Here is a 27,342-nt window from a genome sequence, read left to right as displayed (position 1 = left end):
GATAGGTACCATTCCTTCTGGAGGCCAATTAAGCAGGATATGATCATGTCTTAACCTTCTGTCTGGATAAGATATTTCCAAGACAAGCAGGTTTCGGGGGACCCACATCTCCAATTGTCACACTTTGAAGCTCCAAAAAGCTGTGTGTGTGTGTGTGCGTGTGTGTGTGTATCCCTCTACCTCTCATTTAATAAAAAAAGACAAAGTTTTTTGTTTCTTCTGAAACAGTGTAAGATTAAGGATTTTTTACTAATTCAAAAATCAATATTTTAGCCGGAAAAAATAGGCAAAATTCCCACTTCCTAAGGAGTCACTCTCAAGAGTTGGGCATGAGGACAAAAGAAGCTGAGTGGCTTCACGCGGTCACTCACCAAATACTTATAGAGCACCCAGAGGCTCAGGCCTCCATCGGGCTCTGGGGACACAGCTGTGGCCAAGACACATGCAGGCCCCACCTCTGCGCTTGCCTTTCCAGGGGGCGAAACACACCAGACAAAATCAGGAAATATCAGAAGATAATAACCAGTGTGCAGAGAATTAAAACAGGAGAAAGGACAGAGAATTTAGGAGGCTACTTTAGGCTGGGTGACGAGAAGTCCTCTCAGAAGGGTCTGGTCTGGATAGGTACCATTCCTTTTGGAGACCAATTAAGCAGAATCTGACAACTGAACAGTAAGGAAGAACACCAATAAGTAAGTTTCGGGGAGAAGAAATTTCCAGGCAGAGAAAACCACGAGCACAATGGACCCAGCATTGCAAATGGGCTTGGCATGTTTGAGTATAGAATCATCCACTGTGGTCGGAAGAAGAAAAGTCAAAATTCTATATTTGATGAGTTCGAGATGCCATCTGACATCCCAGAGGCCTGCCATTAGTAGTGGGATGCGGGAGCCTGAGGCTGAAGGGCAAGTTCAGCTGAAGGTATTGGTTCAGAAGTCATCTGCATAGGGATGATGTTTCTCAGCCACAGGACCTAATGCTATCACTGAGAGAAAGAAAGCAGATCCAGAGGAAACAACCAGAAATAAGGTATGGAGATGAAAGTACAGCATAGGGAATACAGACAATAAAACCATAATAACCTTGTAGGGTGACAGATGATGGGTGACTCCACTTACCGTGGTGAGCATTGCGTAATCAGACAACTGTCGAATCACTATGTTGCACACCTGAAACTCATATAACGCCGTATGTCAATTATGCTTCAACAATAACAATAAAAGAGAGAGAGAGAGACAACCAGAGTGTCTTGAGCCACTCCACTATTTAAAAGTTGAGAGAAAGAGCAGGAACCAGGAAAGGAGGCTGAGAAGGAAATCCAACAGATAAGCTAAAAACCCAGAAGAGGTGATGTCTGTTGGGAAAGCCAAGAAAGAACGTTTCAAGTAAAAGGGAGTGGTAAACTGAGCTACAGGCCCTGAGACATCACAGAAGATAAGGACAGAGAAGTGACAAGGGACGGCAGGCAGGTCGTGGCCTCAGGACATGATGGGAGAGCTGCCCGGTGGGGTGGAGGGGCAGCTGTCCAGGCGACATGGGGGAGGGAGTGGAAATGACCACAGACAGCCCTCTGGGGACATCTTCTGCGGACATGAGCAGAGATAGGGAGCCGCAGGTGGAGGGGAACGTGGGGTCAGGAGGGACATGGGCTCGGATGGGAAATGCTAGAGCTGAGAGTTGATGAAGGATGCAAAATTGGAACCAAAGTCTGTCTGACCCCAAAGCAGAAGTTTTAGCTCAAAGCCATGAAGAAAACCTCACCTTCGGCAATCACCGGCATCTCAACAGAGCAAAAATCCACCCCACCCCAGCACAGCACTGCAGTGTATGCAGCCGGTTTCCCATGCCCGCCGCCTTCACCTCAGCTCATCTCTGACCCAGGTTGTCACAGCACCCAATACACGGGGCACCCACAAAGACAGCGTCCACCCCAGCTCTTCAGATCTGGCACCTGCCCAGGGCGGGTCTTCCAGGCAGGAACAGGTCTCAGGGAAAATACAGGCAGCCAAGGCCTGTCCGAGCAGAGGGTCTTCAACCTCCCTGGTCCTACTTTCTGGTACAGAGGAGGAGGGCACTGGCTTGTTCAGGCTGCCATAACAAAGTACCACAGACCAGGAGGCTGAAGCCACAGACGTTTATGAGCTATCGAGGCCATAACTCTAGAGGCAGGGTGGCTCTTTTCTGAGGCTTCTCTCCTTGCTTGGTAGAGGGATCATCTTCTCTCTGTGTCTCACACATTCTGTCCTCTGTGTGTACACATGTCTGTGTCCAAATTCCCTCTTCTTCTAAGGACACCAGTCATGCTGAATCAGGGCCCACCCTGAAGACCTCTTCTTAACTTATGACCTTTCTAAAGACCTTACCTCCACATACACTTACATTCTGAGATAGTGCCGATTAGGTCTTCAACATAAGAATTTTAGGGTGACACAGTTGAGCCCATCGCAAGGAGACAGCACCCCAGGGAAGGGTCATGACTGACACTTAGCATAATGCTCTCCAAGTTCATCCATGTTGTCAGAAATGGCAGGGTTTCCTTCTCTATTAAGACTGAATAAGGGGCACCTGGGTGACTCAGTCGTTAAGTGTCTGCCTTTGGCTCAGGTCACGATCCCATGGTCCTGGGATCGAGGCCCACATCGGGCTCCCTGCTCCGCGGGAAGCCTGCTTCTCCCTCTCCCACTCCCCCTGCTTGTGTTCCCTCTCTCACTGTGTCTCTCTCTGTCAGAAAATAAAAAAAATAAAATAAAAAAAGACTGAATAACATTCCATTATATATATATACACATAATACATATATAAACATTATAGATACATATACATTATATATACATACATTATAATATATACATTACATTATGTATACATTCTATATATATACACACATAATATATACATACCACATTTTATTTATCCGTTCATTGGTCAGCAGACACTAAGGTTTTGTTTGGCAAACGAGCACAAAGTTTCAGTCATACAGGATGAATACATTCCGGACTTGCTGCATGGTGCCTATAGTTAATACCATACTGTCTACTTGCAATTTGCTAAGAGAGCAGATCTTAAGTGTTCTTACCGCACACAAAAAAGGTCACCAGGTAAGGTGACAGATGTGTTCATTATCTTGACTATGGTCACCATTTCGCAATGTATACCTCTATTAGAACATTGTACATCTTCAATATATACAATTTTTGTTTGGAAATTGTAGCTCAGTAAAGTGGGGTGGGGGGAACTACCCACAAATAAATAAATCAGTCAATCCTCTTTGCCCGAGTGAACAGCACGCTGGGAGCCGGGAACCCGCCGCCTCCTCCATCCCTGAGGAAAATAACCAGCCACTTACTGTGACAAAGACAAGCTTCTCACAGGGCTGGGGACAACAAAAGAAAACACTTTGCAGCCGTAGATAAAGAGCATTGCATCTTTCCCTCCGCGGTCTTGCTGAAATGCCTCACCCCTCACCGCTGAAATTGCCTGGAAACGTCCCCTGTTGCAGCCGCTCTCGCAATCCTTCGGCTCCCCTGCGAGCCCTGAGGAAATGTCTATCTTTTCCAAAGATAAGGTGGCCAAAGGCAGATGGGCAAAGGCCAGCACGGCCAAAAGGCAGATGGGCACTCCCTTCTACCTTAGGAATCGATGCCTCTTTCTGGTGGGCCCAAAGCCCTCGGAGCCGCCCGCCTTATTCAATCCCCCTTCTCCTGATAACCCCTCAGTCACGCCACACCCCCATGGAAACTGTCACCAAGACAGATGCTTTTCTGGAAGCAAAAGAGTCGTCTTTGTTGTGCTGGGGAGCAAGAATTCCTGTCCCCTTCAAGGGTCCTTCTAGCTGGACTAAGAATCCAAATTGACATGAGACAGATTAACAGTAGAACATCAGAGGTCATAGCGTACATATGGGGAAAGCACGCAGATGTGGAAGACTGTCAGGCAAAATGAGGGATATGTGTCATCCTGAACTTAGGAGAAGGGGAGTAGGGGTCTGGGATTTCAAAAGAGAGGAACGCAATTCACAGGGCAATAAAGAGAAGAGCAGGTGTTTGGTAATTCGATGTTGGCCCTGCCATACAGCTGGGTCACTCAGATCAAATATATCTCTGCTAATAAACCCCCATTCTTGAAAAGATCCGTCCATTTAGATTCTTCTATGTAGTTAAGGGTGGGGCAATAGTTTCTCTTGAACCCTCGGGGTCTCAATTGCCTTCAGCTCAAAAGAGTCTGCTGGCCAAAGTGGCACATTCTGGAGGCAAGAGGGCTGTCCCGAGCCCCTTCAGTTAGTTGTTCATCGGGCCCGAATAATACCATCATGCTTTTTGAGATGATGTACTCCAAAAGGGCAGGGCCATGCCTGTGTCCGTCCTTCTCCCATCGACAGCCCCCAGCACGGGGCCTAGCAGAGAGCAGGTTCTCCATAAATGCGGACCGATGAGTGAATGAACTAACGAACAACAAGAAGGTAACACAGGGTTTGTGATGATCGTTGAGAGGGGAAGGGTAAGCCACATCGTGTTGTCTTGTTGAGGCCAGCCTCATCCAAGAGAAACTGGGAGCAAGCCTCCCATTTTCGAGAGAAAAGTGGAAAGTGTCCCCATGACTGATAATCCTATTGGAAACAAGGTGGGGATTGTTTCTATAGTGGTACAAAATGGCATGAAGGGCCAAGATGAATTCCAGCCTTAATGGAGGAAAAAACAAAAAGAGAATGAGTGGCCTTGAATTGGAAATGGTGCAAAACCAGAGGACAATGTAACTATCAACTGTGCATGTTCCTTATCAGGAGCACTGGGAAGGGAGGGAGACTAAGGCAGAGGGAGAGAGCGGGATCCTTATGACAGTGTTCTGTGGTCTTAAGCAGAGGCAGAAGCAGCCAAAAGCAGTCTTATGAGTTAAGAAAGCAGAGAAAATATGCAAATTCTGTCCAGCCTCATGATCCCTTCCTTCTAAAGGAACACTTTCATATGCATGTAAATTGCATCCAAACGGCGCCAGACACAACAGAACGGGATTTTAAAAAACAGGTCTCCAACTGTCTGCACCTTCTATTTTGAAGTTCCCTCTTTAACCTTACACAAGATTCTTGGATTTCCCCCCATTTCCTCAAAGGAATTTTCACTCTTATCTTTCCTATGACCAAGAGAATTCACAGAACCCACCTGCATTCTGGACACAGGCAACCCGTCCCCCCTCCACCAGCCGGCTTCCCATCCAGCTTCCCACCCTCCTCCAGCCCCCACCCCAAAGTCCGCTTCTGGTGGCACAAAACACAAACCCCCTGGGCCCAGCTAGCACATTCCCTGCCCCCCAAGCCTACCCGCCCCCTTCCCAGCTTGCCTCTGCAGCAGGGTGGCTCCCTCTCCCTACTCCTCAGCCTGGGTTCGGGTGCATCCCCTCATCCCAGCATCTAATTGACGCCAAACCTTGCTGATTTCGCCTCCCCTGTTTCTCTGTGTCCATCCCCCTGAATCTAGCCATCCTCAGACTCATCAGTGACCACTTCGAGGACCGCAAAAATCTCCTCATTGGCCTCTTCCTCCCCCGACGCCTTCATCACCTGCATCACACCATGGCCACCAGTCATTCTCATAGAGGTTGATCTAACCATGTCCCTCTGTATCGAGATCCTCACAGCACTGCTCTGCCCACAGACAACGGTCTGCCTCTTTATTGTAGCATCAAAGGACCCCACAGCCTACCTTGCCAGGTTCCTGTCTGGCTTCCCCCATCACATGCTTTTCTCTCTCCCCCTAGCAGACCACAGTCACCATTCCACATATCCCCTGTCCATTTCCTGCTCTGGTCATGCCCAGCCTCCTGCAGGTGCTCCTTTGCGCTCCATGTAGTCCCCCAGGCGTGGTGGGGGCTGAGGGGTGCTCACAGAGCTGTCTCTCTCTCTCTCCTGGCACCCTGTAAGCTTGTAGAGAGTAGGGAGTTTATTACTATTACCACCACCCTCCCCCTAAACAACCTGCACTTAGGTTCTCAGGGAAAGGAGGAAAAAATGTATGAAATTAAATGAATTCTGTTGGTGCCTTCCCGCATGCAAGACTCACATCAGGTTAGAATCTTGATGTTGAAAGACACAATGAAAATGATCTAAGCCAATCTCTAATCCAATGCATAAATCCCTTTGATGAAGCTGTTCCCGTTATCTATTACCAAGTAACAAACTCCCGGAACACATAGTGGCTTAAAACAGCAACCATTTTATTTGCTTGTGGTTCTGTAGGTTAATAATTTGGGCAGGGCTTGGTGGGTGGCCCTTCTGCTCAACATGGTTACATCTGAGGTCAATCACTTCACTGGGGTCATTCCACAGGAAGAATCCAGGCTTCACTCACGTGTCTGGTGCCTTGCTGTCCTCCACACAGCCCCTTTCCCTCTGCCTGGCTTGCCCGGCTTTCCTTACAGACTGGTAGTCCAAGGCTGTAGAGCTTCTCACAGGGAAGCTTCCAAAAGGGAGCATTGCAAAAGGGGCAGAAGCTGCAAATCTCCTTTAGCCTGTCCTCAAAAGTTACACAATCATTTCTGTTGCCTTCCAAAGATGAAGGCTAGGCACAAGGCCAGAGCCAACTCAAGGGAAGGGAAGTCAACCTACCTCTCAAAGAGAGATGTGACAAAGAATTTGCCGTCAGCCATATTTAATCCACCACAGCAACTTCTCAGATCTTGTTTCAGCCCATGCTAAGACAGTTCCTGGGATGAAGAGTTCATCACAATACAAGGGCAGCCCATTTACAGAAAACACCCCAGCTCGTAAGCCTGGACCTTCCTACTCCCAAGTCCATGAGCTGACATTCCTGGCAGACACTGCCCTGATGAGGCCCACCCGGGCCTCACAGGAGTTGCTTGCATGTCTGAGGCTCCTCAAAATGCAGACATACCAAATCAGGATTACTGTGAGTATTAAAGTTTAAATGTTCACATGCAGCAAATTAATTTTGAAAGCAAAAACAAACATAGCATTACCATAGCCTTCCTTGTAAATAACACCCAAAGCCTGCATGTGGGTCCCTTGGTGAAACTCATGGCTTTATTGAGCCCCCCATGAGCCCCAATACGGAGCACCCCACAATTTATCATCTCTGTCTCACTGAGGTTCTCAAGGAGATCATCAACCAGAAAATCTCTGGGAACTCAACCCCTCTGTAATCTCCTTGTGAACTGAGCCCCAGGACACCAGCTCCATGGAGCCACCTTCCCAGCATCTGGGGCTCAGCTCACCTCCGGGGAGGAGGGAGGCCAGAGATTAGAACAGGGGATTCTTGCTATTAGAGATACATAGGAAGTATTGCTTGACTACTGGGTATTTACCCCAAAGATACAAAAGTAGGGATCCGAAGGGGCACGTGCACCCCAATGTTTACAGCAGCAATGTCCACAATAGCCAAACTGTGGAAAGAGCCTAGATGTCCATAAACAGATGAATGGATAAAGATGTGGTGTATATATATATATATATATATATATATATATATACACAGTGAAATATTATGCAGCCATCAAAAAATGAAATCTTGCCATTTGCAACGACGTGGATGGAACTAGAGGGTATTACGCTAAGCGAAATAAGTCAATCAGAGAAACACAAGTATCATACGATCTCACTGATATGAGGAAATTTGAGAAACAAGACAGAGGATCAAAGGGGAAGGAAGGGAAAAATGAAACAAGACAAAACCAGAGAGGGAGACAAACCATAAGAGACTCTTAATCTCAGGAAACAAACTGAGGGTTGCTGGAGGGGAGGGGGGTGGCAGGGATGGGGTGGCTGGGTGATGGACACTGGGGAGGGTATGTGCTATGGTGAGTGCTGTGAATTGTGCAAGACTGATGAATCACAGACCTGTACCCCTGAAACAAATAATACATTATATGTTAATTTAAAAAAAAGAGAAAGTATTGCTTGTCTTCTCTAGCAGACTTAAATAATTGTATGCAAAATCCAACGATATAAACCAAACATCTCTCCACTATGGATTGATTGGATTTTTATACTGTTATGGAATTATTGTTCATTTCAACAGGTATGATAATGATTGTTGTGGCTCCAGAGCGAATGGTCCTCAGTCATGGGAGATGCACACTGAAGTACGTAGGGTTTGATCAGGAGTCGGCAAACTTAGGCTCCCAGGCCAGATCTGCCCTCTATTGTTTAAAATAAAGTCCTACGGGGGCACGCGGGTGGCTCAGTTAAGAATCTGCCTTTGGCTTAGGTCATGATCCCAGGGTCCTGGGATCCATCCCCTGCTTCTCCCTCTCCCTCTGCCCTTCCCGCTCTTGCCATCATTGTTTATTATATAATAAATATATTATTATATAATAATATTATTATATAATATAGAAGAGCTTGTGCACTCTCTCTTTCTCTCTGTCAAATAAATTTTAAAAATCTTTAAAAAATAAAATAAAGTCTTATTAAAAGACAGCCACACCCATTTGCTTACATACTATCCGCAGCTGCTTTTGTGTTGCAATGGCCTGGTGAGTAGTTGTGACAGAGAGGGTGTGGCCGACAAAACCTAAAATATTAACTATCTGGACCTTTACAGAAAAGAGTTTGGTAAGCCCTGGGCTAGAGTATATGATATCTACAGCTTCCTTTCAAATTGCTTCGCAAAACAATTTCGCAGTAGCAACAGAAATATACATATGTATATATGTGTGTGTATGTATCCATGTGTGTACAGATAGATACAGATATAGAGGAGAGGAGAAAAGAGACAATGCAAATGTGACAAGACATTAATAATTGGTGAATTTCAGGGGAGATTCTACGAGTCCTTTTTTCTTTCAATTTTGCTGTAAGTTTGAAATTACTTTAAAAAAAATGTTTGGAGAGTAAATATTGCTTCCCTTAAAAACTCAAGAGAATCTCCTAAATATATATATAGCTCAAGGGAAAATTAAATAAGATCAATAACAATATAAATATGTAACCAGCAATTGCATTAGGTTTTAAAGTAACAAGAACAATCTTATTCACAATCACAACAAAAAATATTAAACCTATGGTTTAACAAGAGAAGAGATGTGGAGCATTTAAGTAAAATAATAAATTTCATCAAAGTCCAAAAGATGGAAGCACAACATTATGTACAAGTTATTGTGAATGTTTGGGATTGGGTGGCCAGTGCATTTACAGGTGTTTAAAAACAAAAAACAAAAAAACAAAAAATAACAACAACATCAACAACAAATCACTTCACTAAAGACAAAAGAAGCTTTGAGTAACCAGGAGAATATACCATATCCTGAGCAGGAAGACTGAATGATTTAGTATTGGAAAAAAATGTCTATCCTCCACAAATACATCTGTAACATTGATGTAATTCCAATTAAAATCACTGTGTGGTTTTTTTGTTGTTGTTGTTTGGGGGAGGATAGTGACATAAAGATTCAAATGTATCTCAAGTAGAAAAAAAAAAATGGGTAAAATCAGCCAAGGGCATTTTGAAAATGAAGAGCAATGATAGGTTCATACCTTAGCAGATGTTAAAACTCATTTTAAAAGCTACGGTCATTAAATGAGCAAATCTGGCTCAGGAATAACCAAAGAAGAAAAAACCCATGAAGAGGTCCAAAAGTCTGTAAGAAGAATTGGGACAGCAGGTACAATGAGAGGGGAGAGGACAGATTATATAATAAACAATGATGGAACGATGTGCCCACCATGTGGAAGGAAAAAAAGTTATAGCCCTGTATCATACCACACTCCAAAGTGCAGGAAAATTAAGTACAAAGAAATAAAATCATGAACGATACAGAAAACAATGTAGATTAATATTAGTACAAGCTTGTGGCGGCACAGATCTTTCTTAGCATGAGATAAATCATTTTTTTAAAGCTTGATATAGTTGGCTAATAAAAATTTTAATCTTCTATACACCTGAAAGCACTATAACCAAAATTAAGAAAAAAAACAAACTGCGGGGCACCTGGGTGGCTCAGACAGTTGAGTGTCTGACTCTTGATTTTGGCTCAGGTCATGATCTCAGGGTCCTGAGATGGAGCCCTGCAATGGGCTCTGCGCTGGGTGTGGAGCCTGCTTAAGATTCTCTCTCTCCTTCTCTCTGCCCCTCCCCCTGCTCTTTCTCTCTCTCAAAAAAAAAAAAATCCTCTGAGATAAATATTTGCAACATAAATGATCGTAAGGGGCCACTATCCTCATTGTCTAATCATTATAGGAAAAAATATTATTAAAACGTTTAAATGTGCAAATGCCGTGAATATACAATTCATAAAATAATATAATTGTTGGGATTCAGCATGGTTATTATTTTCTTCTTTTCATTTATATGTATTTTCTGAGTTTTCTACACCCCCCCCAAAAAAATGTATTATTCCTATAGAAAAAAATAAATTCAAAAATAGGGACCAGAAAAAAATTTTTCTTCAGGCAGTCTAAGCTTCTTACCAGAGAGCAATAAAAAACTCCTTTACCAGTTCTGAACTTTCCCAGAATGAGTAGGTATGCAAGGTTCCCAACAACTCCCTTTCCAGGGCCAGAAAATGTGCATTTTTCATCTCCTTGAATCTTCCAAAAATCTCAAGTTGGGTGTTGTTATTACCCTAATATTATAAACAAGAAAGTGAAGGCTCAGAGAAGTTCAGCAAGCTTCCCAAGTTCACACAGGACCAAGCAGTAGAATTGGAACTGGATCCCAGGCTGGTCTGACCACAAACTCAGCACTTTCTGGGCCCCTTTTCAAGCCCCTCGGGTTGGGAGGCAGAAGGTCTGAGTTCTGATCCTGCCTCTGTCCCCTCCTGCACGATGTCCTTGGCAAGTCTCTCCCTCTGTCTAACACTTAGTTTCTTCATCTGTCCAATGAGAAGTGGATCGGCTCAAATGGGGTGTCACATTCCTCCCTGCTCAGACATTCAAGATTTCTATTCTCATAAAGCACTCAGTACCAACCAATGGCCAAACCAGAGATGGAAGCCAGTAGCCTGGGAGCTAGCATTGGGGGCCGCACACGGATGCCCCATGCACTGGCTTACCTTGAACTCCTCACGGATGCGTTCCTCCAGGACCTTGGCAGCCTTCCGGTCCTCCATCTCCACTTTCCACTTCTCCGCCAGGATCCGGGCTTTCTCATTGGCCAGAGCATCCCGGAACTTCTTGGTGATTTCTGCCTCCTTCTGTCTCCTTGAAAGAGAACGCCAGCAGGTATGAGCTCATGTAGGCACATAACAACAGGACTTCAAATAAATACCAGGAGCAATATTTCTTGGTCTATCAGAATGGAAAACATCTAAGAGCCTCAAAACTCAATGCTGGCAAAGGTGGGGGGGAAATAGTCACTGTTCTGTAGGGTAATGTAAATCAACCGAATTTTTCAGGAAGCCAGGAAAAAAAATAGACTCAGAAATCCTTTTTCTCGCTTAAGATCACAAAAGTGTAGGTAGAAGATGTTCATCAGAGGATTTTTATCATGTAACAATTGGCAAACAACCTAAATGTCCATTAACAGGACCAATAAGTTGGGTTTCTCATGTAATAGGATACCATATAGTAATCTTAAATAACATTGTCAATCTATATTAATCAGTTTGTCTGAGAAAACTCAGAAAATACATATAAATGAAAAGAAGGTGTTGCCAAATGCTCACCGTGATTATCTTAGGTGGTGGGTGTTGAGTTGTTATAATTTTACAATTAAAATACTGTCATTAAAAGCTGGGTGGGAGGGAATGTTGGAGTCAACTTATATGGATTTCCAAGTTGGGCAAAAAAAAAAAAAGGTTAAAAGTTGTTTATGAAAGAAGGCTGACTCCAAATCTTACCGGGGGCTCAACTATCCACATTGTGTGTGAAATGCAGCTAAAAGGAAGAGAAATGAGCAGACAATAGTGAATCCAAATTCCTTTATTGTCGCAGGGACAACTCAGTGAGGAATAAAGGAAATGCACGTCATCTGTATTATCTCAGTGAATCCAAACTATGTCCAGATGGAAAGGGCATTATGCCCACACCACAGATGCAAAAACTGAGACCCCAGATCAGCTCACTACTCACTGGTGAAGCCAGGATTTGAACCCGCAAGATCTACCTGATGAAGAAGACTCTGATGCTTTGGTCACCTAATCTTAGCTGAGCTCAGCAGGGTCCGCCAGCTGCCTGGCACCTCCTCCCTCCCACCCACCACCTGTCGTCCTTCAGCTTGGACCCAGCCTAGGCTCTGTGTTCAGACCCCACCCAAGACCCATCTGCACCTCTCACCAGAGCTCCTCGGCCTCCCTCTGTGCCTGCAGCCTCGCCCTCTCTGCAATCAGCTCCTCAGAGATCTCTTCGTAGGGTTTGTCACCAGGACCTTCTCCCATGATCCAGACCCAGACTTCACCATCTGCCCCCAGGAGCCACCGGATGTGCTTGTCGCTTGCTGCCTCACAGCAGAAGGAGGAACAGGAAGGAAGAAGAAACACGTCTGAGTTCTAATTAGTCCAGGACGGGCTAGGTTGGCCAATGGTGCATCACGTTGTCTCTACAGAACATTGTCATCTACAGAAAGCATTCCAGAGAGATATCAGCCTGAGTGCAGGTCCACCTCCACCTCTCCTCCCACTCCCTCCAGGGAGCAACGCAGCTGCCAAGTCAGCCCGTTGAAGCAGGTGCCCAAGGCTGGAATTGGTGTCGGCGGCCGAGCGCTACGGAGATGGACCGTCAGCAGACAGGACAGCAGGAGACAGTGCATCCGGCCTTCTCTCCCTCTCTCCTGTCCACTGGCTGCAAACAAGGAATTGGAGATAGTGTTCCAAGATACAGAGCCTAGGCCCCTGACCCGCATCTGCCTGTAACATGAGCAAGAAATAAACCTGTGCCGTATTAATCCACTGAGATTGCTCAGTTTGCCTGTTGCAACAGATTCCATTGATTACCAGGACGAAAATGGAAATCTGTGGGGCACCTGAGTGGCTCAGTCGTTAAGCATCTGCCTTCGGCTCAGGTCATGATCCCAGGGTCCTGGGATCGAGCCCCACATCGGGCTCCCTGCTCGGCAGGAAGCCTGCTTCTCCTTCTCCCACTCCCCCTGCTTGCGTTCCCTCTCTCACCGTGTCTCTCTCTGTCAAATAAATAAGTAAAATCTTTAAAAATAAATAAATAAATATAAAATAAAATGGAAATCTACTCCCAAAGCAGGGTAGGGCCAGGACAGAAATAGCAGCTGTGTGTCGCTGCCTTAGCCAGGTGGCAGTCAGCTGCAGGCTGCATGAACGGCTACGGATCCATGTTAATACAAGAGCAAAACATCTGAGAAAACTGTCAGATGCTGTAACTGGAAAGGCAGACCCTCACGCCTTCCAGACCTGCCACTCTGCCACTCTAAGGCAAGAGACTGGAAAACAGAACATTCCTAGTGCCTGTTGTGTTCAGCAAGGTGTTAAGAGAAAAGAAATGAGCTCCAGGAAGAATTGAGTGCTTTGCAAGTAAAAATAAAAGGGAATAGAGAGAACACAGAAATCTGGGACTTTGTAGGACTGGAAAAAACCACCTCCTTCTAGGGCCCAAATTACAGGAGAGGGGATTTTTTTTTTTAAGTTTGCATGATAGAGCCCAATAGGACTTCTAAGGTGAAGAAGTGACCTAAGGCACAGAACACCGTGGCTGCCATGAGAATGTGCTCCACCGACATCCAGCTGCAGGGGGCAGAACCTAGCAAGCCCTTCAGTTCCTGCGCTCCTGTGTTTGCCTGCCGCCATGCTTCCCAGAGGTGGCTCCCGGCCTTTGACTGACCATGGTGGGCCCACTCCTGGGGGACAGCAAACTCTTCGGATGGGCAACGTCAATGACTTCTTGACTGCACAGCTTGGGCTGCCTGGCTACCTAGAACACCTCCGCCCCCTACCAACCTCCCCCCTGCCTAGAATACCTCCTCTCCCACTTCCCTCCCCCCTGCCCAGAACACCTCCACCTCCCACGCCTCCTTCGCTCAAGGTCAGACTTGTGTTGCAACACAACGGCTCTCCCACACTCCTCCAGGGCTCTGCCCCTTTTCTCCCATGAGGAAAATTTTATTTCCTGAATAAAGCCCTTGTTTGTGTAACCCCATCCCTGTCTCCACTCCTCAGAGGAGTCAGGCTAACACAAGTGCATTAAGACTGCAATCTCTTGTGTTATTTTTCAAAGAGCCTGAGATAGATAGATGCCCGTCGGTTGAAAGGAGAGATATAGGGAAATAGAGGCAGAGAAGTACAGTCAACTCGCAAAATATGTCTAGAAAAGAAATTGTAGATGTGGTTACAGGGACATGGAAGCAAACAGATCAGAAGCCTCCTAAGTTTTTGAGTCTGGACTAAAAAAAGCCTTTGATTGTTCAAGATGTCAGCCACCCTTGGATACCTAACCTCGATGAAGGAACAGGAGGCAGGTTTCAAAGGCTGTACTGGTCAGGAGGGCGTGGTCCTCAACGCTCACTTCAGAGAAGGCTAAGGGGAACAGTGAACAAAGAGGAGGCTCCTCAAGGGCACAGTCCTACACTTATCGAAGGCTGTCCCTTCACTGCCAGGGCAGGAGAACTGCAGAGCCTGACGTGTGGGACTGCAGGAATGCTATCAGCTAGCGACTGAGTGGGGCTCACCCTCTCTCCTCCTCCATAGTGGACATTCTCAACCCCCACTCTACCACTGTGTAGTATGTCGTAAAGGTGGGGGGTGTTTAGAAGACATGCCTTTTCAAGCCACATCCAGACATTAGAGAGATCAATGCAGAACCCATGCAGACTGTGGAGTTTGGGCTGGAGGCAGTGACTGCATGGGACTTGAGGGTATCCCCCTTAAGGAGGTGGTGAGTGTATTTATATGGAAGAGGAGAACACAATGTGGGCGGGACCAGAATGACCATCTGTGACCGCCACCATGCTGTCTGGCATCCTTTCCTCAGTCCATGTGGCCATGTGAATGAATTCTAGACTATGGATGATGTCAGAGGAGGTGACTTGTACCTTTTCAGGCTGTGACTGTTGCGGTTGGTGTGACTTTTCCATATCCTGTCCCTCACCCACCCATCTCATCCAAGATGGCGGCACTGCAAGGAAAAAGCAGCCTGATCCATGAGTCACTGTTTGAAAGCCAGTGACACAGAAGAGCTACCCAATCCACATCAAGAAATAAACCTTCTTTATATTAATCCACTGAAATTTCAGGGCTTATCCATTGCCCAAGGCAGCATTAATTCCCTGATTAATATAGGAAGATACTGTTACTTTTTTGCCTGGTAAAAGCAACATTGTCATAGAGAAACACAGGCTTAGTTATGACTGGTAAAACACTATTAAGATTATAAAACTTCCAGAGTAATAGTGGGGGGAAATAAATGATAAGAGGCTTACCAATCTTGCAAAAATCTGTAAAGGGCAAGAGAAAACAAACACGATGCAGCTGTTAGAGCAGACAATGTCGGTGCCCAGCCGCCGCCCCTCCACCCCACCTTCCTCCCTTATGGGATAACCCCAATCTGCCCAGGGCGTATAGAGATCTTGCAGCATCAGGAAAGGCAAGTTTCTATGCCAGACTCAAAGGACAAGAAGAATTAGTGAGGGATCAATCTAGGAGAGACCAAAAGTCCCCATTTCTGGCAAAGTAGATGTAAGCAGCAGTCCAAATAAAGGGCTTTCCGCTCTGAACCGAAGGGGAAGACTCCTTAGGAAAAACCCCTGCACCCTTCCTCTTTTATTCCCTCCTTCCTCGAACTCCCTGAAATGAAGACGTGAAGCCTGGAATTGCTGGAAGACTTTTGCCACCCTGAAAAAGAAAGCCGCAGCTAAGGGCGAGTAAGCAGAAAGAGAGAAGGAGGTGGGGCCCTGCTGATCTTGCTGGGCAGCCATACTGACGTTACCCAAGCGGTAACCTCCAGAGGCCTCGCCGTTTGAGACAAATAACAACCTTCGAAGAATACAGTGGTATCATCAGCAAATGAAATATGATAATATTAATTTGAAATGAATAAATAAATCTCATTGTCTCTCTGTCAAATAAATAAAATCTTTAAAAAAAAGACAAAGACGAATATTGTGTGATAATAAAAGATGCACCCCGCAAAGAAAATATAAAAGTCATAAAACTTAACACCACATACAACGTAGCAGACAACTGCATCAAACAAAAACTCCTAACAACGCAAGGAGAATTTGAAAGTGTATCTATGGTGGGGAGTTTTACCATATTTATTTCAGAAGTTGGTGGATCACGTAGATTTAAAAAATTAACAATACAGAAGATTTGAATAATATGGTCAAAAAAATTTTATTTAACAATTACAGAACTTTATTCCGTAAGCTTTGAGATTATACTTTTTTTCCTTTTGAGCTTACGATCATGAGAAAAAATGTATAGGCCATAATCTCTAATAATAATATAAAAATTAGAAATTGATGGGGAAAATAGCCACTTTTAAAAGCCATTAATAAATTAATAATTAAGAAAATATCTCCTAGTGGGCACCTGGGTGACTCAGTGGGTTAAGGGTCCAACTCTTGGTTTCAGCTCAGGTCATGATCTCAGGGTGGTGGGATCAAGCCCCGCATCAGGCTCCATGCTGAGCATGGAGCCTGCTTAAGATTCTCTTAAGATTCTCTCTCTCCTCCCTCTCCCCTAAGTCCCTTCCCCACCCCGCTCGTGCTCTCTCACTCTCTCTCTCAAAAAAAAAAAAAAAAGGGAAGAAAAGAAAAGAAAATATCTCCTAGGTAACCTAAGAATCTTAGAAAAAATCAAAATTGCAATTACATTTTATGTAAGGGGAAAATGTAGCCAAAAAATACAGGTACACGTAACAGTGAGCTCAAAAGTATAGGCATAAACGCTTTTCTTTTGGATGTCCTGGTGAAGATGTACATCTCTTCTCCAAACACACAACAATAATAGATACAAAATAGCAAGACAAAATGCATAGGAATACAAGAAACACCTCCAAGGAATCTATACCGAACAGGAATGTGAAGCAGAGAGCAGGGCTGAAGCCTTAGACTCCACTTGTTCCTGAAGCATCAGCGGTCACCAGGAATGTGACTCTTGCTGGTGAAGGGGAACAAAGGTTCTCTGGGCAACTCAGGGGTCTGAATAGGCTCGTTACTGAAGCCAGGTGCTGGTGATGTGCTTGGTGAGTTCAAGGAACAGCACGGAGGCCACCGTGGCTGCAGTCAATGGGGGCAAGAAGGAGAATGGGAAGGAAGGTGGAGAAGGGGCAGCAGCCCCAATCATGGTGGAGGAGGCACAAAGCGGTTAAGATTTAGGACATATTCTGAAGGAAAAAGCAAAATTTGCCTAAATTCTGGATATGAATTGTGAAAAAAAGAGAACGAGAAAAGTCCAACGTTCCAAGCTTAAACAACAGAATGAATGGGCTGGCACCATGGAAGAAACAACTTGCAGAAATAGATGATTCTGGGGGCGCCTGGGTGGCTCAGATGGTTAAGCGTCTGCCTTCAGCTCAGGTCATGATCCCAAGGTCCTGGGATCAAGTCCCACATCGGGCTCCTTGCTCCTTGGGAGCCTGCTTCTCCCTCTGCCTCTCTCTCTCTCTCTGTCTCTCATGAATAAATAAATAAAATATTTAAAAAAAATAAATAAATAGATGATTCTGTTTGGGCCAAATTAAGTTTGAGATGCTTATTAGACATCCAAGAGTCAGTTGAATAAAACAGAGTTGAGAGGAGAGGCTAGAATTAAGATCTACATTTTTGGAGTCATCAGTGTATAGATATTTAAGCCACAAAACTGGATGAGAACAAAGAGAGCATGAAGATAGATAGAAAAGAGAAGAGGTCGAAAGTTGGAGGTCCAGGACACTTCAACACTGAGGAGGAGGACCCCCAAAGGAGGTAAGGACAAAGAAGCCTATGAGCAGGAGAATAACCCTAAAAGAGTGATATCCCAGAAGCCAAGGAGAGAAAGAATTTCAGGAACTAAGGAAGCACCGATTGCGTCGAAAGATGCCCATGAGACAACAGGATGAAGACAGAGGACCGACCACAGCATTTGGCACCATGGAGGTCATGGTTATCTTGACAAGAGTGGTTTCATGAACTGGTGAAAAGGAATACCAGGAAACTCGGAAATTTTTAGAGGGAAATATAAAAGCACATCATTATAACTTTGGGGAAGGGAAGAATTTCTTCTACAAGACATAAAAAGAATAAAATATGAGAGACAATGTTGATAAATTTGAATGCAGACTAAGGCTTAAAATTTCTACACAAAAAGGCACACCATAAAGACAATTAAAAATCAGGCCACCAGCAGAGAGAAGATATTTGAATACACATAACTGTCAAATGATTGCAACAATTAATTAAAGCAATAATAACTGCTCACATCTACAGAGGGCTTATCTGCTAATCACGGTTCAACATATTTTACATCTGTTAACTTATTAATGTCTAGAACAAGCTTACCCTCCTGGGGTCCTGTGAGAAAAATAAGCCCTATAAAACATAATTTGAATGATGATTTTTAAAGATGGTGCATAGATAGTGCTAGCCTCGATGCATTGTAGAAAAGTTAACCCATTACATACAATGGGTCCTTTAAGGAAGCTGTTCTCAAATAATTTGCTCTCAGGACCCCTTTACATTCTTTAAAAATATTAAGTATCTCAAATGCTTTTATTTATTTGAGTCATATCTACCAATATTTACCATATTCAAAACTAAAACCAGAAAAAATTGAAGGCTTATTAAAAATAATGGCAAATCCATTACATACTAACATACATGGCATTTTTATGAAAAATGGCTATATATTCTAGCACAAAGATATTTAATAGGAAGAGTGGCCTTGTTCTACATTTTTGCAAATCTATTTGATGTCCAGCTTAATAGAAAGCAGCTGGATTCTCATATCTGCTTCTACATTCACTCTGTTGCAATATGTAATTTTAGTTGAAATATATAAAAAATTTTTACTTCACACAGATACATAGAAAAGAGAAGAAAGGAGAAAAATTGATAGTTTTTCAGAGAGTTTTTGATAATCTTTGATACTACAGTGAAACTCAAATGGTAGTTCTTAAAAGTTAGTTGTAATGTGGAACCTGAAAAAATGTCGATGAATTTACTGCACTTTGTTATCTTAGGACTCATTGGTCATGTTATTTTCTTAGTTTTGATCAATGGACCAAGGTAACATAAGATGTTACCATTCGGGGAAGCTGGATGAAGGCTACATGGGAATTCTCTGAACCACTTTGCAACTCTTCCCTAAGTCTAAAGTTGTTTCAAAATAAAAAGTTTAAAATTTTAAAAAGCAAAATAAAATAAAAATCCGTTGGTTTATTTTGTGCTTCGAATGAATCATGCACTAATGCATGATCTTCCAAAGTTATCCATTGGTCCTTTGGAAAATATTGGCTCACTGAGTCAAGGAGATATTCCAAATGTGGATGCATTTTATTTTATAATATCAGAAAATCATGTTTGTTAATATCACTATGAATCTCATGAGAAAAGCTTTTATGTATTGGGAATTTAATAAATTGTTGGTGACAGAAGTTTTCCCAAAATTCTATTTTTTTCTTGAAAGCTGGGATTTTATCATTGGCATAAATTCTATCAGTTGTTTTTCTTGAAGTGACAGATTCACTTTATTCATTTTCAAATACCCAAGTCTTACAAAAGATGTAGCTTGTCTGTCAGTCTTCCTTCAAGTAAAAATGGCATTCTAGGAATAAAGAGGCTAGTGTAGCACATGACTTAAGAAATCCCACAGTGCTTTTCCTGAAGACACTCATCATACTCGAATATGCAATGGAAATGTTTTATGCATACTTCCCATTTTGTCACATGATAAAATGAATAAGGTTTACTGTTTCATCAAGGAGTGAAACCATTATTAACTTTACTGTAAGAGTGATGGTGAAAAAATACAATGACTATTGCTCCTAAGATACCAGCACATTTACCCACTCTTGGTTTTGCATCATTAGTACAAGTGTAAACATGGTGAGTAGGTCAGAGAACACCTCAGTATTATTGTGAGAACAGTTTTAACCTTGTTGACGTGGAGAGTCTCACACCTCCAGGAATCCAGGGACCACACTTCAAGAATCACTGCTAAAATATAGAGGCTTAATTTTTTTCACAGAATCTTGACTGGGAAAAAAAAAAACTATCTGGAATAGGGGCACCTGGGTGGTTCAGTTAAGTGTCTGACTCTTAGTTTCAGCTCTGGGCTCAGTGGTGAGTCTGCTTGAGATTCTTTCTCACCCTCTGCCCCTCCCCCTACCGGTGCTCCCTCATGCTCTCACTCTCTCAAATAAATAAATAAATAAAATCTTAAAAATAATAATATTTATCTGGAATATACAAAGAATACTTATAAACTAATAAGAAAACGATAAACAACCCCACAGAAGAAAGGGCAACAGATATTGTCCCAAATGCCTTCAGTTACCTACCAGTTACCCCTCAACCCTCCTTCCATTGCTTCCTTGCTTTTAGTATGCAGAGTTTAATCAAAACAGCAATAGGTTTGATTAAAATTCTCATTTTCTGTCTCCCTTCCAGGGAAGGGCGGCCATGTGACAAAGTTCTGGCCAATTATTATAAGTAGAAGGTAGTGAGAGTGCTGTGAGAAACGTTTGCTGTCCTGACACAAATAACACCCAGTCTTTCTTCCCCTATTCTTCACGTGATGCTAAAAAGCACAAGAGCCACCTGAAGATCCAAAATACTAAGCCACCATCTAAGGTCATGAAAGAAGAACCAGCAACATTAATGACATCACAGGACCAATAACCCAGGTCAAGTCTGCCTATTTCTAGATTTTTTTTCCTTGGGTGGAAAACAAACCCTACCTAGGAAAGTCCCTGGTGATTGGATTTTCCGTTGCTTCCAGCTTAACACATTGCTGTCATGTTATTGATATGAACAAACATTTCACGAGAGAGGAAACATAAACAGTAAACTAACATATTAAAGAGACTTAACTTTATCACTAATTAAACACAAGCATATAAAAACAAGAACGAACAGTTATTTCACTCCTACAAGATTGGAAAGAATCTTGTAAAAAGTCTGATGAGACAAGTGTTGGAAAGGATATGGAGCAACAATAGTTGTTACAAAAATTGCTGATGGTACAAGGTGCTGATACAACCACTTTGAAGATCTTTGGTAATATTCAGTTACGTTGAAAATGCTATACATCATTACTAAGGAATGACACTTTAGGTACATAACTTACAGAATCTCTTTCACATGTGCTTGGAGAAAACTGAACAAGAAAATATTATTCAAATTTAACACTGTTCAAAATTTGAAAAATTAGAAACAACATAAATACCCAATAAAGAAAAACAGACAAATAAATCATGATATGTTTTTATAATGTAATACTCTATAGCAAGAAAAATAAATATATTTGAACAATATAAATATATGCCTTTTAAAAATGCAGAACCACAAAATTAAATTCAGGTTGCATATAGTATAATGTCATTCATATAATGATTAAGTAACATAGTGCCTACAAAATATATATCACAGTATGGCAAGGATATAAGTATGATATGCATTGAATTTAATAAGGGTTGCATATTGGCAGAGAGATGGGGAGTAAAATTTTAGGAAGGCATTAATGTAGGTCTCTATATGAAGTATTTAAATAAAAACCAAGACGGCACTAATGTCAACATTTAATAAAGACATTATGGGTCCAAACACAAGAACCAACAAGTGTTGCAGAGGATGTGGAGAAATAGGAGCCCTCAATGCCTTTTTGGTGGGAATGCAAACTGGTGCAGCCACTGTGCAAAACTATATGGAGAATCCTCAAAAAGTTAAAAATATAACTACCCTATGATCCACTAATCGCACTCCTGGGTATTTACCCAAAGAAAACAAGAACACTAATTCAAAGGGATACATGCATCCCTATGTTTATAGCAGCATTATTTATAATAGCCAAATTACGGAAACAGCCATGTGCCCATCAATAGATGAATGGATGAAAAAGAGAGGTGGGGAGGAGGAAGGTTATTCAACCATTACTCTTTTTAATTTTTTTTAAAGATTGTATTTATTCATTTGAGAGAGAAAGAGAGAGCAGGAGCAGAGGGGAGAGGCAGAGGGAGAGGGAGAAGCAGAGTCCCCACTGAGCTGGGAGACCGACATGGAGCTCAGTCCCAGGACCAGATCATGACCTGAGCCAAAAGCAGATGCTTAACCATCGGAGCCACCCAGGCGCCCCGTTATTTAACCATTAAACAAAAGAACAAAATCTTGCCATTTGCAACAGCATAGACAGAGCTAGACAATATAATGCTAAGCAAAATAAGTCAGTCACAGAAAGACAAATACTGTATTATTTCACTCATATGTGGAATTTAAGAAATAAAAAAAATGAGCAAAGGAAGAAAAAAAAGGAAAGAGAGACAAACCAAGAAACAGACTTTTAACTATACAGAACAAACTGATGGTTACCAGAAGGGAGGTGGGCGGGGGGATGGGTGATATAGGTGATGGGGATTAAGGAGTGCCCTTCTCCCGATGAGCACAGGGTATTGTATGGAAGTGTTGAATCACTATATTGTACATCTGAAACTAATATAACCCTGTATGTTAACTATACTGGAACTTAAAAAAAAAGATATTAATGGGTCTATGAGTATTTATTATATTATTTTCTATTTTGCCTATATGTTCAAATATTTTTTAATAAGAAATTTTTAAAGCTTTATTTTTTAAAGATGTAAAATGAGGGGCGTCTGGATGGCTCAGTCAGTTAAGCGGCCAACTCTTGGTTCCGGCTCAGGTCATGATCTCAGGTTCATGAGATCTAGCCCCGCATCAGGCTCCAGGCTTAGCTCAGAATGTACCTGGGACTCTCTTTCCCTCTCCTTCTGCCCCTCCCCGCTGCACTTGTGTGCACATGCTCTCTCTCTCCCTCTAAAATAAATAAATAAATCTTAAAAAAAAAGAGATGTAACACGAATAAAGTAAGTTTTCAACCTAAAACATTTTTTAAATAAAATAAGATAAAAGAAAGTAAGGGAAAAGAATTAATGAAGAAAAAAGCTAATATTAGTGAAATGAAAGAAAAAAGCTAATATTAGTGAAATATAAGTCCAAACATTTGTTATTTGAAAAATGTAATAAAATGAGAAATCACCTAGCATGCCTAATTAAATAAAAAAGAAATAAGACAAAAAATAGCATTAGGAATTATAAAGATAACATAAAACAAGGAGTGATTACAAGAGAATATCATGTGCTATTCTGTGTCAATAAATTTGAAAAGAGATACAGATATAGGCACAAATCTTCATCACCTTAAGTTAGACAATGATTTCTTAGCCATGACACCAAAAGCACAAACAACAAATATACATATATATACGCAGACTTTGCTGAAATTTAAGACATTTGTATTTCAAAGGACACCATCAAGAAGGTAAAAAGGCAGAGCACCTGGGTGACTCAGTCAGTTAAGCGTCTGGCTCTTGGTTTTGGCTCAGGCCATGATCTCAGGGTTGTGAAATCGTGCCCCGAGTTGGGCTCTGTGGAATCTGCTGGAGATTCTTTCCCCCTCCCCCTCCCTCCCCCTTTGCTCCTCTGCCCCCCCAACCCACGCTTGCACACACACGCGCAAGCGCTCTCTCGAAAGAAAGAAAGAAAAGAAAGAGAGAGAGAGAGAGAGAAAGAAAGAAAGAAAGAAAGAAAGAAAGAAAGAAAGAAAGAAAGAAAGAAAGGAAGGAAGGAAGGAAGGAAGGAAGGAAGAAAGGCAACCCAAAGACTGGGAGAAAATATTTGCAAATCATACATCTGATAAGGTACATGTACCTAGAGTATATAAAAACCCTTACAACTCAATAGTAAAAGACAACCCAGTCAAAAAATGGGCAAAGGATCTAAATAGATGTTTCTCCAAAGAAGATATACACATGGTCAATAAGCACAAGAAAAAATGCTCAACATCATTACTCATCAAAGAAATGAAAATCAAAATCACAATGATCTAACACTTTGCACCCACCAGGATGGTTTTAATCAAAACCATAGATAATAGCAAAGGTTGGGGAGGATGTGAAGAAACTGGAATTCTCATACTGCTGGTGAGAAGGTAAAATGGTGCAACTATTTTGGAAAACAGTCTGGTAGTTCCTCAAGTGTTTACACATAAGGTTACCAAATGAGCCAGCAATTCCACTCCTAGGTACACACCCAGGAGAAATGAAGACATATGTGCACACGAAAACGTGTACATTCAAGGTTTATAAAAGCATTATTCATAAGAGCAAAAAGGTGAAAACAACCCTAATGTTCATTATGAGATGAACAGATAAAAAAATGTACATCTGTACATGGAATATCATTTAGCCATAAAAAGGAACGCAACAGTATGGATGGACCTTGAAAACATTATGCTAAGTGCAAGAAGCCAGTCACAGAAGTCCACATATTTACAAGATTCCTTCCATATCAAAGTCCAGAATAGAGAAATTATAGAGACATAAAGTAGACTAGTGGTTGCTAAGGACTGAGGAAGGGAAAAGGGGATCTAGAGGAGTGACAGTTAAAGTGTATGGGCTTTTCTTGAGGTGATGAAAATATTCTAAAATTGACTGTGGTGATGGTTGCACATTTTGGTGAATTTACTAAAAATTATTTAACTGTACACTTTATATAAGTGACTTACATGGGGGATGAATTCTATCTCAATAAAATTTTTTAAGAAAAAATCGTTCCTGGTAATTTATAAGTAGAGGAAAAAATCAGTTAGGGTATAAGAGGTCGTTAAACAACACTGTCAACCAACTTAACCTAATTGACATTTATAGAACACTTCACACTGCAACAGAACCCTTTCTTTTTCAAGTGCACACAGAACGTTCACCAAAGATAAATCATATTCTCAGCCATTAAAAAAAAAAACAAATTTAAAATGTTTGAAATCATCTATGGTATAACACTGACCACAGTGGAATCAATCTAGAAATCAATGACAGAAAGATGTCTGGAAAAAAAATCTCTCAGGTATTCAGAAATAAAACAATACAATTCTAAACAACTCATGGATAAAAGAAGAAATCACAAGGTGAATTAGAAATTTTTTTAATTGAAGAAAGATGAAAATACAACATGTAAAACCCATGGGATGTTACTAAAGCAGTGGGCTAGAAGAGAAATGTAGAACGCTTATATTTTTTTAAAAGAGAAGCATCTCAAATCAGTGGTCTAAGCTTCCACATTACGAAACTAGAAAATAAAGAACAAATTAAATCCAAAAATAAAAAAAGAAATAGTAGAGATTATAGAAGTCAAGAAAACAGAAAACAGAAAAAAATCAGTGAAATAAAAATTGGTTCTTTGAAACCACTAGTAAAATTAATAAATTTTTTCACCAGACTGACTGATCAAAATAGCAAGAAAAGACACAACTTACCAATATCAGGCAGAAAGAGGGGCCATCGCTGCAGATCCCACAGACACAGGAATTTACAAAGAACTTAATGCCAATAATCTGGTAATTTAGATTAAATAAACAAATTCTTTGAAAGACATACCAAAGTTCACTCAAGAAGAAATACACAACCTGCATAGCTTTGTGTCCATTAAAGAATTTGAATTCGTACTTTAAAATCTGCCCACAACAAAAGCGTGGGCCCAGGAGACATTACTGGTGAATTCTACCAGATATTTAAGGAAGAAATAAAACCAATTCTACACAAACTGTTCCAGAAAATGAAGAGAAGAGAGTATTTTCCAACTCATTTTTATGAGGTCAATATTATCTTAATATTAAACTAAAGACATTTCAAGAAAACTATAGACCAATATCCCTCACAAACACAGATTTTAAAAACTTTTAATAAAGTATTAGCAAACTGAATTCAGAAATATATAAAAAGGATAATGTATCATTACCATACAGGGTTTATCCCAGGAATTCAAGGTTGATTCAACATTCAAAAATCAATCAAAGTAATTTGTCATATGATCAGACTAAAAAAGAAACAACTATAATCAACTCAACAGATGCAAAAAAATCTTTTGAAATATCCAATGTCCATTCCTAATAAAAATTCTCAGCAAAACAGTAATAATGGAGAAGTTCCTCACCCTGATAAAATACATCTAGGAAAAATCTTTAGTTAGCATTATGGTTAATGACCAAAGATTGAGATTTCACCCCTAAAATTGGGAACAAGACAAGGTTGTCTGCTCTCACCACATTTATTCAACATTGTACTGAAGATCCTAACCAGTGCAATAGGCAAGAAAAAGAAATTTACAATGTACACGTATTGGAAAGGAAGAAACAAAATGGTCTCTGTTTGCATATTGTATGATCACCATGTATAAAATCTTAAAGAATCTACAAAAAAGACTATTTGAACTCATAGGTGATTTTAGCAAAGTCACAGAAAACAAGGTAATCAAAACACAAAAATAAATTATATTTCTATATTTTATCAGCAAACAGGTAAAAATTAAAATTTAAAAAACCATTTACAATAGCATCAAAAAACATGAAATAGAGATAAATTTAAGAAAAGGTGTTCTCTAATCCATAAAACATTGCTGAGATAAATAGAAGACCTAAATATATGGAACATCATACCTTTTTCATGGATTGGAAAACTCAACTGTATCAATATGTCAACACCCCAAATTGGTCTACAGGTTCAATGCAATCTCAAATTCCTAGCAAGCTTTTTATAGAAATTGACAAGCTGATTCTATGTGGAGAAGCAGAAGTCCTAGATTACCCAAAACAATGTTGAAAAAGAACAAAGTGTGACTCAGACAAGTCAGTTTCAAGATTTACTACAAAGCAATAGTTTTAAGATTTACTATGAAGCTACAGGCAGTGTGGTATTTGTGTAAGGGTAGGTATATGCATTCAGTGAAATAGAACAGAGTCCAGAAATAGACCCACACATATATGGTTAAATGCTTTTCAACACGAGTGCCACAGTAATTCAATGGAGAAAGGATTTTTTTCTCCAGCAATAGAATCTAGACCCTTACTAGGCAGTATTAGAAGGGCTGTGTCTGCAGATGAATAGCACTGGGAGCTGGCCTGAAGGAGCAAGTGTGCCGAGAGAAACACCAACAGAAAACCAGGAGAAAAACATCTCTGGCTGCAACTCTCTGATTCCAGATTATACTTGCCGTTCTTGGATTCTGGGAGGTAGCTTGGAAGAATCCTCCTTTACCCCACACGTCCTTACCAAAGTGTCTGGCCACCCCAGCCAGATAGAGGACTTCTAGCATCTCTCCCAGTAGATGCACACAGTAGGTGCTTAGTACCTGTGAGTAGGATCAGTTATGAACTGTGATGGTCAATTTTATATGTCAACATGACTAGGCCATGTGCCCAATTATTTGGTCAAATACTAGTCTA

General features: G+C 41.6%; 1 protein-coding gene across 1 annotated transcript in view; it reads right to left on the bottom strand.

The window, feature by feature from the left end:
* Positions 1-27,342, bottom strand: part of SH2D4B (SH2 domain containing 4B) — an 82,909-nt gene that overhangs the window by 47,048 nt on the left and 8,519 nt on the right. Inside the window, exons 4-5 of the mRNA XM_064595536.1 lie at positions 12,224-12,435; positions 11,002-11,149 (exon numbers count right to left, since the gene is read on the bottom strand). Coding sequence (XP_064451606.1) covers positions 11,002-11,149; positions 12,224-12,435 — 360 coding nt within the window. The remainder of the gene's footprint in view (positions 1-11,001; positions 11,150-12,223; positions 12,436-27,342) is intronic.

The sequence above is a fragment of the Mirounga angustirostris genome, unplaced genomic scaffold (assembly GCF_029215605.1).
Source record: "Mirounga angustirostris isolate CCGP_5_RB_7025 unplaced genomic scaffold, mMirAng1.0.hap1 SCAF_6, whole genome shotgun sequence".
NCBI classification, from domain to species: Eukaryota; Metazoa; Chordata; class Mammalia; order Carnivora; family Phocidae; genus Mirounga; species Mirounga angustirostris.
Note: the sequence above shows the minus strand (reverse complement) of the source record. Positions and strands in the feature narration are given on the sequence as shown.